Here is a 14,628-nt window from a genome sequence, read left to right as displayed (position 1 = left end):
GTTTTTTTCCTTTTGGCTTTAAATTATCAGCTGTTTGTATTTATTGAACTGAGTTTCGTACAGAACACAAATCAAACGCCGATGCAATCTGTAATCATAATCATAATTGCATAGCAGTATTTTCCAAAGCCAGTTCTCTAGCCTAGCCACCCCTTTTACCCGACTGCTCTGTGATTGGGCGTGACGTTAACACGGGCTATTTTTAGTAAAATGTGAAAATATAAGGGGATACTCACACAGATATTTGTGTTACAGTTTGGGCACTGTTGTGTTTGACCTTATCACGAATAAATTAAAGTAGTTGTTTGGTACATTCTTAACAATTATTAGTGCAGATGCATTTTTAAAAAATGGTTCACATTGTTTTCCTGCTTTTGTGAAGACAAAATAAGACAAGTAATTAGGAGGAACACAGCACTCACTATCACACAGACATCCATACACAGATAAATAACAAATACAATGTTATTTTATTTGGAACACAAAGTTGCAAACAAAAAAAACAAACGAAAAAAAAAAAATACCAAGAGGAAGTTATGTAGCCCATTCAAAACTCCGCAAACTAAGTGGGAAAAAGGTTTAAGTGCAAAAGAAATTTGAACACAAATATAATGGCAGATTATCAAATTCCTGTACAGCAACATGTAACATTTTATTAACCTATTGCTTCAGTGCTGAAATCCTCTTAAATGGGTACAAATTAGTTCTGCACCAAAGAAATAAAGAGAGGTGAGTCACACATCAGCTTCCTGTGCTGTGTCAGTTCAGCTGTATCATGTCATAGTTACCTTTTCCCTTCCATGAGTGAAACTACTTCGATATTGCTTTTAACTTCATGGCAAGGAACTCCCCGTCTATAAGTGATGATTATACAAGTAAGATGTTCATAATCTTCCTTGGAACAAACACTCGTCTGAAGCCCGAGATGAGAGCTCGTATTTGACAAGCTTCAGGTAAATAAGGGCAGCTGTAAGGCAAAGATGTCTGTACATCCACGCTAGAATGTCCACAGGCATTCTTCAAAAATAAGGTCTCAAGCTGTGAGTAGTCACCTCTGGGGCAGAGGTCATCTCTATAAGCAGTCCATAGAGTTATCTGGTAGTATCCCTAAAGGTGGGGCTTTGCCCGGGAGACAGGATGGCGGGAGCATGGAGTTTGACGTGGGGTCCACATTTTCAGAGTCTTCCATTCGCTCTGCACAGCCTTCCCAGTTTATATGGAATCTGGTAACACGTGGGTTTGATGCCAGAATATTTCTCTGGAGCTGAAAAGAAGAATGGACACATACATGAAAACTTAGTACAGATATTTCTATTACTTCTAAATTTTAATGTGTTTTTTTTAAAGACAAAAACCCACAAAAACTATTCTAATGGGAAGGGTTACAATCAGCATTTGTTTCCGATACAAATGACTCTGCAGGAGTCAAATACCACAGCTGGGTGAAAGCGCAAATTTTAGCTCCTTTCCCGGTGTGATGCAGTGACAGGCTGGCAGAAAATACCATCCATCTCCACCCAAGCAGTGCTCGAACAAATTTAAAAATATATAATTTAGAGACTGAATAAGTAAGAGACGGGAAATAGAAGTAACCACGTTAAGATTTTCATTGCCTTCTACTGTTTATTAACCTGTTTTCCAGCCTGTCTGTGACATCAAACATGACACAACAGCGAAAAAAGAGAAGAAATACACAGAAGAAGAAGACGACAGAGAAGAAGAGGAAGAGCCCTGAACGCAGTTCTGGTCTACTGGCAATGGAAAAGCCCTCTATCGCCTATTTTAACAGGTTTTCCCACATTTAGAAAACCTGCCTTCATACCCTAATTTTGTTGAGAAAAGGATTTAAGTGTAATTAATAAGAGATTTTAGACAATTTAACCATATCTGAACTTGGTCACCAGCAACAGTACAGAAATTACAAGTCTGCATTCACATTTTACAACCTAAATGGAGACACCCTGACCACATTTCAACAGAAGAGTGATTAATATTCCTTTAGTTGCAGATCATTTTTTCTAATGTGCATTGTGCTACTATCTAGTTAGCAATGCATCTCAATTTCTTTGGCATCTTGACTCGGGGCAGGAACTAGAGTTGGGCGGTATCCAAATTTTGTTACCGCTAAACCTTCGCCACATTTTCCTGGGGTATACGGTATTACCGTGACTAATTAAAATCACTTTGAAGGGCTCAGAGGGAGTTGCCAAAATGTTGGCTTGTGCCTATACTGTTCAGAAACACAATAGCAAACATTACATAGGCCTAAGAATACTGAAAAATAACAACAAACATGTACAACATTAACAACTTTTATTAATAAATATTTAAAAAAGTGCAAATGCAGCAGTCAGCCAAACAGAATGACATAACAACAAATTGTCTGTGGGCTACAGTCCACTTCCAATAAAGTAACAATAAATAAAAACGGCAGTAAAGATAATGTGTGTTATACAGCGTATTCTCAGACCGCAATGGGTAAAGTCCGCTGGTTTATTTTAAGAACCTATCAACATAAATAAATTTAAAGCACAGCTCTACGGCATCCAGTACTAGGGCTCATCAAATAAGAAAAACAGAACATTAAATAACAAGGTATGACTGAAAATGGGCATTTATAATCCTATCCTGAGAAGCAACGGGAAATGCTGTTAGTTGGTTTATTTTTAGAGCCTACCTTTAGTTTGAAAAGTTCACCCTCTCCAAGTCCGAACTGTTTTGACCGTCAGAACAGGCTACTCCTCATTGAAAATGAAATAAAAACAAAGTATAATGACAACTATAGCAGCATCCTATGCTTCAAAACTATTCAAGGTTTTTCGCCAGAAAAACCAGCATGTTAACTTTTTCCAGCTGGAGCAGGGCATGTAGTGGATTGACAACTTTGGCTGCGGTGCTAAATATGCGCTCTGAGGGAGAGCTTGTGGCACAAACGCACAGGTACTTTCGGGCAGCCCTCAACATCAGAGGTAAACACCTGGCTCAATCACATTTCCACCTGAGAAGGAGGTCTCCGTCTCCCTGAATAACAGGCTTGCGACAACAGGCAATTACGTCTTGCTTCTGCTCGCTCCTGTATGGTGTCGACCGGACCTGCCACTGCATCAGCTCTTCTTTGAAGGAGACGGCACATAGTCATCTGTTTTTCGGTGGTTCATGTTGCGCTTCTCCCTCCTCCACTCTGATGGCCACTGGACCTGCTGCTGCTGCTGCTGCTGCTGCTGCTACTGCTGCTTGCAGAAGTTGTGAAGTTGTTTTTTGCAACCAACTTGCTTGACGTGTGGCTTGCCATCTTTACTTCTCTTTCTCACATCCGAGCTGTCACATGACGACGTCACATCCAAAAACTTTATCAAATGTCCCGACAGCAGTTAAGGGCAGTTATAAGAGAAACATTATAACCTACTATTAGTTTTAAATCGTAATAGTATTAAATTGAAAACTCAACCACACATACATGGGTGCTGGACAAGCCCTCATTATTTAGGCATTAAATAAATTATATTTAATATTTTATCTGGCTCCTGTAGGCCTATATGGGCGGCAGATTTTTTTTAATGACGGTAATGAAACTGATACCGTTGCTATTTTTAGATACTGCGGGATACCTTATTACTGTATTATCGCCCAACCCTAGCAGGAACATCTGAACCCTACAGATAAGAATGGTACAAAGGTGCCAAAAGGTATTCATCCAACAATAACATCCATCCATCCATCCATCCATCCATCCATCCATCCATTTTCTAACCGCTTATCCTCTTGAGGGTTGCGGGGGGGCTGGAGCCTATCCCAGCTGACATTGGGCGAGAGGCGGGGTACACCCTGGACAGGTCGCCAGACTATCGCAGGGCTGACACATAGAGACAGACAACCATTCACACACACACCTACGGACAATTTAGAGTCACCAATTAACCTGCATGTCTTTGGACTGTGGGAGGAAGCTGGAGTACTCGCACTGACACGGGGATAACATGCAAATTCCGCACAGAAGGGCTCCCCCACCCAGGATCGAACTAGGAACCCTCTTGCTGTGAGGCAACAGTGCTAACCACCACACCACCGTGCCACCAACAGTAACATATCAGCTATATAATAGCCTACATTAAAGTACAGCGTTGCACCTGTAATCACTCAGTATTTTCTTTTGTACATGTGAGTTAAAAGTTATAAAGAAAATCCTTTGTCACAGTGGCTTACGAAAGAAGTCACTATCTGAATTAAGAACATTGCTTATAGAGAGGTAACATTTCTGCTTAACTAGTTATATAACTGAGGGAATTTGATAGGATTACTGGTCATTTTTGGAGGACCAAACAATCTGTTCCAAAGTGCAGGCTCAACAGAAAGAAAAGCTTCAATTCTGCAAGGTATTAGTGTACCATGCTGCTTGATTACCCTCAATCTTGCTAATTTTGTATGATTAATAGAAAAAAATGCTCTTGGGCTTCTAGGGTTGTGTTGTGTATCGGGTCTTTCGCCTAATATTTGTATAGTACACTTTGGGGTTGACTTTTCATTGTAAAATTCCTTCAAAACTGTTTTTTAACCTGACACAACACGGTACATTCAATCTCATGAAATATTATTATCCAAATGATTATTTTAAACCAGTGAAATAAGCATGAGGCAGTCACAGTGGCAACAGATTATCCAGAGATCAACCAACCTGTGTGTAGTCTGGCTTAATTGGTGGATTTTCACGAAGCTCCGGCTCTGTGTATTCGTTGTTCACATAGTAACCAATGCGAATGAACTCCTGGCCACGGTATGTGCAGGTGATCAGCACCACAGTCACACCAACAGCATCACTTTCAGGAATCAATCCAGTGTTTGGAGCATCAGCCTGATAAAAAGAAACACAACAATAAAAAATGCAAAACTATAAAATAACTTTTCCCATACATTTATTTCAGAATTTAAACTGTCTACTTGCGAGATGGGGATTATGGCACCAGGGTTGTGATACGATAATCAAAATCTGTCAGTGTGAAAGACGGGCTTGTAAATAATCAGTCACAATCTATTCTGACCACTTGTCTAAGTGGATTATAACATGGATAATTTAAATGCCCAAATGGGCTTTCTGACTGATCCTGCACCACAAAGGTTTCTAAGAATTGAGACTTAAGACAGACTTGACATGATCCTGCTGACAAAGTACAACAAGAGGCTGCTGGAGCCGGCCTGTGTTAGTATGCTATGAGCAGATAAAATTGTAAGTGTTTTTGCTAAACTGAAATAGGCTTTTATGAGGCCAACATGTACTGGGTAGGCCATTATACACATGACAAATAAACCTGTCACTATGCCATGGTGGATAAACTATAGAATGTATGCCAATGTATCCACAGTGAGCTACTATAGACCGATACATCAGCCTGATTGTACAGCATCTCATCCAGCTTTGTGGCAGTAAAAACAACTACCCACTGTGTAAACAATTAGAAAGTTATGCAGTAGAGAAAAATTCTCAAAAATTTTAAAGGAAAGAGAAAGATGTAACACAATATAACAAGTCGTTATGAAATTACCATCCCTGGGTATGCTATATGGCTTAAGCAACACAAGGTGATGTTTAAGTTTGTTTGCCCCAACCAAACACACCTGAAACACAAACATATGTCTTCCAGCAGGTACCGGGCCGACTAGGACAGAGTCGAGGATTTGGTCGTACTCTTCACTCTCCGCTGAGCCAACATAGATGATCTTCCATTCCAGGTCTATGAAAGATGACAAACAAAACAAAGAAAATAAAGTTGTGTTTCACTTTCAAATGCAAAGTTATGGTGGTGTGGAGTGAATGTAGTGCTGAGACATGAAGTCCATTAACCAATTAGGTGATGAACAGAAAAAATGATAACTGATTGATCACATTTGTCACTCATAGCAAGAGCTTGACCTACAACATGTGTCCAAATATAGTCACATTTACTGGTTAAAAATGTTCAAGTTAATCTATTGCCTGTGCAACAGTGTTGTGTACAAACAATAGCCAATACATGTAGTGTGTGAATACCATTTCACATGCTACTAGGAACAATAGAGGACACAGCACGGTTGATTGCATGGCTATAACAATATAATTATAGTACTTTGCAACACTAAATCCATTTTTTGCACTATGTGCTGTAAACCTAGATTAAAGTTGACACACTGAACTCTACTGTGCCCATATTCAACTCACTAATGTTTATAACGTAAAATGAGTGATGGTTGAAGTTGCAGTGCAACCTTTGAAAAACACTTTCACAATAAGAGATGTATGCACTTTTAGCTGCGTTATCAACTGTTACATACATTTGACATGTATGTATTAACATATTTATCTATTAGTTACACTGATCTGACCTAGTGATGCGTCCACCACGGACAATGACGTTACACACACACCAAGCTCTGTGGGCACAAGTTAGCAAATGTGGCTAACCTAGCGTTAGCCGTTTCAGTTAGCAATCTCTAGTACACGGACAGAACTACCAACAGGCTCAAGCTTTGGCCTCAGACACACAATAATGACAGCTTTTCTTTGACGGTACTTGCCTTCGGGAAGGTCCTCCATACACTCAAACGTTATTTCAAACTGAAAAGGGTTTCCAAAGGGACTCGGGTTATCTAGGACAGCCACATTCAGCACCTGTACCTTCGCCATTGTTGCCGAAGCGCTAAAAACGAGCTAACGTTGACTAAAAACAAACGTTCAAACCAGATTCCCGGGGAATGCTTTAAAAGCAGCACTAACGTGCAACGACACAAGCCGTTAACAGAGTCAGTAGTGTTATCTGCCAAACACCTTCAGTTTTACCAAACGCAATCCTTATCTGAGTGTCTAAACGCACACTTGTCACTTAATTAATGTTCAATATAACTAGCGGATATTAAATTTGAGGATAAATATGCCACTCTCCCGCCGCTTTCTCCGTCCTACTACGACGGTGAAAACATGACCCGCCCCACTCTCCTTCTGATTGGCTAGTTCTCGTTGCCTCTGATAAGAATGTCACGGTAAGCCATTCAGAGGCAGAGTAAGGCAGACTAGGGCGGGTCATTATAGCTTGCTGTCCTAGGGAGAAAAAAACTCACTACCCAGGTTCCACCGCGCCTACGGCAAAGCGGTATGTGCGCGAAAGAAGAGTCGCATGAATCAAAAGAAAGGCGAAGTACCTCAACTGCCCCCTAGTGGGACGGGTTTACAAGAAATAGTTGCACCTGCCCACATTATTAATTGTAATTATTTTAACCAGATAAAAAAAATCCTCACTCCAAAGTGCTAAATCAGTTTGGAAGCTTTATCACTGATCTATCAACTCTCACATCAGTCCATACATTGCAGGTATTTTGCTACTGTGTTGGTTACCAACAGTTAAACATAATTACTTTGGGCTGGGATGTGCAGTGAATTAACTTTGTAGTGTCCCACCCTAGGAAGGCATTTTCACAGTATAGCTGCAATCAAATTCAACAAACAACACTGAAAATCATCATTGATGAAGCACTTTGTGCTGCATTTTTAATGTATGAAAAGTGCTATACAAATAAAGTTTGTTTCTGAACAAAAAAGGATGCATATAAGCTTCACAAAGATGATTATTGCAAGGCTATTATGAATTATATTGTCAGGCACATGTCATTGTGCATGTGATGTGTCCACACCCTGTGTAAACCACCTGCCTGCTGTCATAGTATATGAGACAACTGACTGGTATGGGCGTTCTCTAATAAAATGACCATACTGCCTGAGGCAACTGAAAGGACAACCGTGTGACAAACACATCACTAATAATGTAAGGTTTTTATATGGACACTTGTCCATACAAATACATACAACACGACAAAGGCCTACAACTTGTTCATGGCATCTTCACATACAAGATGGTAAAAATTGCTCGTGGGTTGTCATGCCTTATTTGCAAGGGCGTTTGAACACTGGGGGTGCATATGAAATGGCGGGTTTGGGGTTCCTCTGACAGAAAATTTTGAGCATCAAACATTTTATAGGCTATCCTGATTTCTGGTGAATTTCCATGCACGGCATGCCTTTTCTGCACCAGCTGATGTTGCACATGTCTTTAATTTAGTCGAAATGAAAGTCCTCTGCTCAACTTATTCCAAATTTTCAGCTCTCTATATTACTGTAACCCTCTTTTTCTTGATTGTAGGTGTTCTCTATAGTTCTTCTGGGCTGTGGGTAATAAGCAGGCTACAACATTTGTTTCTTCCTCTTCGTACAGCAACTTCTTCTCTGTTAAGCAGGAAGCACTCACTGTCTCTTGTGTCTCACCAATACCTGTCCCCACAAAACAAGGGCAGGTAGGAGACAATTAAAGTCACTCCACTTAATACAGCAAATGAAAATACCAATTAAACAATACACAAAGTACTATAAATGACAATGAAATACAAATTTACCAGTAACTCAATAATGCTGAATCTATTACTACTTGAATATGAATAATGTACCCATTAATAAATAACACAGTAACTTAGTAGTAATAAAAATAACCCTGATTCATAACCTGTCTCTCATGAGCAGTCACATGAAACACTACATCACTAAAACACAGTATCAAACAGTAAAAAATACAATAAAACAAGCTACCCTGCCACCTCCTCAGACTGTCTCATTGCTCATTACAGGAGTAATTTTCCACAGCAGTTTTCTCTGCTCTTGAAAAACGCCTCACTGCCCTCACACACTGTTCAAATGAAAACTATTTGAGCACCACAGATTAGGCCTGACGCTGCCTACATTTTCTTTGCCCCTGTGAGTCTGTGAGGGGGAGATTAGGTGAGGATTAGAGCCCACTGGACCAGCTGGCCGCCGAATTCATCCTTAAAATATCTCAGGAATGCTGATATCCTTTCTCATGTCTGGTAACATGAAACCTGATGGAGGCGCTATTTCATGCCAACACCATCATCAGGCAGGTTGCTAGGTAAGAGCTGGGGAGGGGAGTACAGTTAGGCATTGTGCTCCTGCTGCAGGTTGAGTAAGAGCAACCTGGCAATCAGGAATAAAAGTTCAGTTTAAATAAAGTTTCAGGAGCTAAATAGGCTTTAATGTGACTGAAGTTATCTTTTAGATAATGTAGAGTATTTTGAGGGAGTTGTTTTTATCGCAACAGGAGTGATCGGGTCTGCTCTGCTTAAGCAACCTGCGCTTTTCCTCGGCTTTAATACAAAGGAGTATCTGTCCGCTGTGCTGCAGGTGGATAACTGCGCTCAGGTAATGTAACACGAAACTCACCCATGTGACCAATGGCGATTTGAAGAGTAGGCAAACTGCTTTACATAAACTGGTAGTGCAGAGGAGGATGTAGTCCGGCACTGGAGCCATTCAAGTAAGCACGGTTTGTGCCCTGAGGTGTTACCTGTTAGTTTTCAATGGACTGAAGTATTTGTTGCGGTTTCATTTTGGACAAGGTGAGGCGGAAGCGAGGAATCAACCTGCTGCTCGATGTTCCTGGATCACCTGAAAACAGGATGTGGGAAATGAACTTTACAACTTATTGACTTATTTATTAGTAGTAATATTGTTGCAAATAAGACATTTAAGACAGCTGTGCTCAGTTTTAAATACGTGTTCTATTAATAGCTTATTATTTTCCTGTGGTGTGAGCAGGTTTAATGGTGATTCAACATCAGGCAGAATGTGTGACTCAGTGGTTGCATGGTGTTCCTTACTCAACCTCAGATTAAAGGAGTCTATAAGAGTGACAAAAAAATGACATTAATGTGTCTTTAGCTGTTAAAGATGGGCGATAAATCCACGCAGTGAACGCTGGACCCAACGAAATGGACCCGAGCTGATGAGCCGAACTCCCATTCTGCCCTCACTTGGCCCCTGCTGGTCACGGGTAGAGATGGCAGCGCGTCTGGATGTGCCTGGAGTTGTGGTTGGGAGTGTTTTACTGCTAGTGCTGAGCAGTAATCCTGCGTGCGGTGAGTCAGTGACCATCCCTACATCCTCCCCACACAAATAAGACATCCAGATGACCACACCTGCAGACGCAGCATTACATCCTGCAGTGATAGATAAAATAAAAGAGAGAGAGAACATTCCAGAGCCAATCTGAGACATGCACGGGCTTGTCAGCATGTTGTAGGAACATTTGACTAAAGATTGAAGTAAGAAACACACACACTGTGAGAAAGAGGTGCATTTAGTTCTGGTTTTATCTTATCAATAATTATGCATACAAAAGAGTTTCACAATAGAGTCGGCTCTCCTTTTAGAGCATGTCTGCCCCCTCCTGTGACCCCCAGCTTCTTGTTATCAAGTTGCACTTCTGTCCTTGCAGAGTTTACTATTTGCCCTGGTGAATGATTGACTCAGAAAATAGTGAGGGACGGTTGAAGTCTCCAGAACAAAACTTTCTTATTAAAGTGACTTTCAGTACTTTTGTATTGCTCAACACAAACAAACAGGACAACAATAGATTGAAGTTGTTTTCCCATATTTCGTGTCGTTTGACTCAGCTGAGTGTGCCATAGCTTCAGTGCACTCTGCATTCCTGAGCGCCTCCTCCACCTCATACACTCTGGTCAAGTAGTAACTGTAGTTTTGTGATGTCACTGAGTAATCACATGGCTGGTCATGGATAAAATGGCTGGAAACAGCAACACACAGGCCAGATAACTGGTGCTGTGTGCTGCGTTTTGTGTTGCATAAGGCTCAAAGCAACTTCTGCTGCACTGTTGGTTCCTCTTTTACTCTACCTGTGTAGAATAGTGTTTCCATTACATAAAAAAAGATGTGAATTAGGATTCCAAATAATAATTATTTTCACTGTCAATCTGAATATATTCTCTTGATTAATCAGTTAATTGTTTGGTCAGAAAATGGTTAAAAATGTTGATCAGTGTTTCTCAAAGCCAAAGATGACATATTTAAATGTGTTGTTTTATCCACAACCCAAAGATATTCCATTTACTGTCACAGATGAATACAGAAACAAGGAAATATTCACATTTAAGCAGCTGGCATATGAGAATTTTGCCTTTTTTCTTTTAAATTACTCTAACCGATTAGTCAGTTATTAAATTACTTGGTGATTCATTTAATAGTTGACAACTAACAGATAAATCAATTTATTGTTGCAGCTCTAATGTGAATAAGTGCCTCCTTTTAGTTGGTCAACTATAAAAGTTAAACATTTATTTGTGTTTTTGTCTCATTGGCGTGATCTTTTGGACATTAGTAATAAGTTCCAATCACACAGTGTGCACTTTATTATTCAGCTGGATTTTAAAGACGTATGCTTTCATTCATCAATGTACGGATTGTTTAGTGACTGTGTTTACATGTACTTAAACGAAATTAAGCAGCTGGTTAGCTAATGTTAGCAACACGTCTGGAAACAAGTGCAAAGAGATTTCTTGCTTTCTCCTCTTGTTAATTTTCACTGCAGTCATTCTGCTGTTCTCTGCCACTAACCAAGAAAAGAAAAGTAATCGTTATCATGTAATAGCCTAGTTATATTTTTCTTTTCAACAACATTTTTAATTTTATCCCCTCACTGTCAATCAGATCAAATATAGAAATTTCGGTATCATGACAACACGAGTGGCACCTCTAAAAATTGCTTACTGAGACATTATATCTTGTTTGTTTAAATACATATAAACTGAAATGTAAAAACAGCAATTCACTGTTTAAGGGGGGCTATGTACTGGACACTGACTAAAAAAATAATGGACGTAGCCACTGTGATGTCACCCATTCATTTGTGGACTGCCATTTTGAAGCCTAGAGTTCGGCACATAGGTATTGGACTACTTCTTGGCCAGTACCAGTAACCTCCTGGAGTCTCTGCTGATTACTCTTTTTTTTTAATATATATACTTTATTGTACTTGAAGTAAAATCCTGAGTCCTCTTTGTCTGAGACTGAGACAAGATCGAGTGAAAATGCAGACGATTCCATAACGAGACCGAGACCTTCAAAAGCTGGTCTCGAGACCAAGAACGATCTCAAAAATACTGCAATACTGCTCTGCTGGTTCCCTGTAAACTAGTCCATTCATTCTTTCATTTCCCGAAATATCAAATTAATACTTTAAATCAGTGGTTCCCAACTGGTGGGTTGTGGTCCAAAAGTGGGTCACAGGAACGTGTCGAGTTTTTATTTTGAAGTACAGTGAATTTCCAGCACAGAGCTTTTATTTTGTAGTGCAGTTTTCTGCTGTAGCATGAGTGAATAACAGATAGCTACTTAACAAAGACAGCAAAATAGCTCGACATGACCAAAGGACACTGAATATATTACAATATGTGGACCTTAACTAGGAATTCTTTTAGTTAACGGACAGCCCCAATAGGTTACCAGTAGTGATGGCCCAAATGTATGAGGTAAACACATGAAGCAGGCAGAATTTGCCTGAAAAGAGTTTGCATTGTTACCAGTGTTTCTGACCTGTCTGCTCTTTTCACAGGGAATTTCACTACGCTTGCAAGTGACAGCCGTTCTAATAACACCGCTGTGAGTACCAAATCTTCATCATGACCACTAAATGACATCAGAAAGCATCCAGTGTCACCACATTGATCAAACCCCTGTTTATTTCCATTTGCAGGGACCCAACATTGCAGCTATCGTGGCCCCGACAGTCACCCTGGGTGTTCTGGCGATAGTCTTGGCTGTTGTTGCCTGGCTCCTCTGCGTGGTGAAAAAGAGGAGACAGACTGAAGGGACGTATAGACCCAGTGCAGAGGAACAGTCCGGTGCACGCGGCGTGACGGCACCTGATGCACTAAAGTTACCAAAGGAGGAAAGACTCATCTGAGAGTTTCTGCTTTTGTGTTTGGACAAAATCCTGTGAGGACAGTGTGTGACGAGGCTCTCTCCCCTGAGCCGATCAGAGACAGAAATGTCTTCCCAGGTGTAAGAGAGGACAGACCGCCAAGACTGAGGCACCACAACATGATGCATTTACTTACAGCTTTCATTTCAACCTGCACTGACTGGGTCCTGTATGGCACTATGAAGAAATGCACCTGGACGTATGGATCTAGCTGATCTTAAGAACAGTTGAACATTTCAAGGAGGTTTTGAACATTTCCTCTGCACGAATGGAACAGGAGCTTCAGTATTTTATCCCGACTAATAACTATAGTTTAGAGATGTTTTCTCATTTCAGTTGCCTTAATATGTCATTTACTCCACAACGTGATTTTGAAATACTGTCACTGGCAAAATCAACACCAATCTTTACCTCAAGCTCATTTCTTTTACTACTGAGAGTCCTGATGAGTCCACTGCATTTTAAATCGAGACAGATGTTTTTTAGCTGAATGAGTGTGATTAAATATTTTATAATAATGCAAAAACTCTTGTATTTAAAAATTAAAAATGAAGTTATACAAATTATATTGAGCAAAAGCAAGAGATTGTTTACACTTCAAACTAGTTTAAAGTCTTGTCTTTCATTTCATGAGATCAAAAATGCAGATATGTTTTTACAATGTTGCATGTTTATTTAAGCTTTTGTCAAATAAAAAATGTGTTCACAAAACATTCAAACATTTTAAAGCATCTCCGAGGACAGTTTATACAATGCATTTAGTTACTGAAGCTATGATTATATTTCCCCTGCAATCCCAGTCAAAATAACACTTTGGTAGGAAAATATAAATGTACCATATCTAAAAAAAGGTCTTCACAAAAATGGGAAAATGTAAACAAGTTCATAACTTTGCACGATGAGTCACTGGATGATGAAACACCTTAGCAGATAAGCAGGACTGGTAGTCATAGTGAAAAGTTCATCTCCTACAACAACCTGTGAGATGTTACCTGTGAACACTGAGGCCTTTGTTAGTCTCCTTGGAAGAAAAGGTTCCCTATGGTGTAATGAAAAATTGCAGAGAGAGTTTAATCTTTTTTTGTACAGGTATTTGTATAAACAGAAATATTTGGAAACTAGAGGAAAGCAGGCCAAAATAATTTAACATCGACTTTTACTACAGAAAATAACACTGTAGTCTAGATTTGGACTAATGAAGGGCGTAGAGAGAGTAGAGAGATTGGGTCCTTCAACAATGTGTTGGGTGGAGAATGGGCTCTTAAATTGCTACCTTGAAAATATGCCTGTGTTCAAAGAAGAACCCTCAGTAAATTAAAACAGTGCCATTTGCTATATATGCCCTTGAAAAACGCAAACTCATCTTCGTCATATTTATTTTGTCCTTTTTTGTAAAATAGTTAAAGGCATCTATAATAAAACAATATGCTTATTCTAAAACTATTAATCAACTATTTAAATTGTTAAATTAATTTCTTTTTTATTTACAGATATGCAGTGATGATTGTTGGGTAATATCTATGTTGATGTTTTCCAATATCAAGTCTCTGATCATGGGATAAGACGATATGTGCATGATAGCGTGCACTGGGCCCATCGTAACTACCTTACACCACTGCTTCTCACTGACTACTAATGTCAATAATTGTTTTCACCTTTACAATATTTGCATCTATGGTCTATAAAAACATGTTTTTATAGACCACATGAATCATTTTGAGATCAGTGGTGTAGTGGAGGGTATATGAGGTATACCGGTCTTTCAATGGCCCTTTACAGTATGCCCACCTATTAGCCAAAAACCATTGGAATATATAGGAGA

The 14,628-nt window shown here is 39.7% G+C and overlaps 2 protein-coding genes across 3 annotated transcripts; one reads left to right on the top strand and one right to left on the bottom strand.

Annotated features, from left to right (window-relative positions):
- Nucleotides 1–453: 453 nt before the first annotated feature.
- Nucleotides 454–6,959, bottom strand: asf1ba (anti-silencing function 1Ba histone chaperone). Its single transcript, XM_033643967.2, has 4 exons — nucleotides 6,547–6,959; nucleotides 5,611–5,726; nucleotides 4,673–4,849; nucleotides 454–1,264 (listed from the first exon to the last, which is right to left on the bottom strand). The coding sequence occupies exons 1-4, from the start codon at nucleotides 6,653–6,655 to the stop codon at nucleotides 1,073–1,075; spliced, it is 594 nt and encodes a 197-aa protein (XP_033499858.1). The 5' UTR covers nucleotides 6,656–6,959; the 3' UTR covers nucleotides 454–1,072.
- Nucleotides 6,960–8,789: 1,830 nt separating this feature from the next.
- On the top strand, nucleotides 8,790–13,529 carry crb3a (crumbs homolog 3a). Of its 2 annotated transcripts, none has more exons than XM_033645030.2 (4): nucleotides 8,790–9,229; nucleotides 9,749–9,945; nucleotides 12,438–12,484; nucleotides 12,579–13,529. In XM_033645030.2, exons 2-4 carry the CDS (start codon nucleotides 9,813–9,815, stop codon nucleotides 12,786–12,788), a joined length of 390 nt encoding a protein of 129 aa, XP_033500921.1. In that variant the 5' UTR covers nucleotides 8,790–9,229; nucleotides 9,749–9,812; the 3' UTR covers nucleotides 12,789–13,529. The 2 variants fall into 2 exon arrangements, with proteins under 2 accessions (XP_033500921.1, XP_033500923.1); XM_033645032.2 differs by lacking the exon at nucleotides 8,790–9,229 and adding an exon at nucleotides 9,253–9,426.
- Nucleotides 13,530–14,628: the final 1,099 nt, after the last annotated feature.

The sequence above is a fragment of the Epinephelus lanceolatus genome, chromosome 18 (genome assembly GCF_041903045.1).
Source record: "Epinephelus lanceolatus isolate andai-2023 chromosome 18, ASM4190304v1, whole genome shotgun sequence".
NCBI lineage: Eukaryota > Metazoa > Chordata > Actinopteri > Perciformes > Serranidae > Epinephelus > Epinephelus lanceolatus.
Note: the sequence above shows the minus strand (reverse complement) of the source record. Positions and strands in the feature narration are given on the sequence as shown.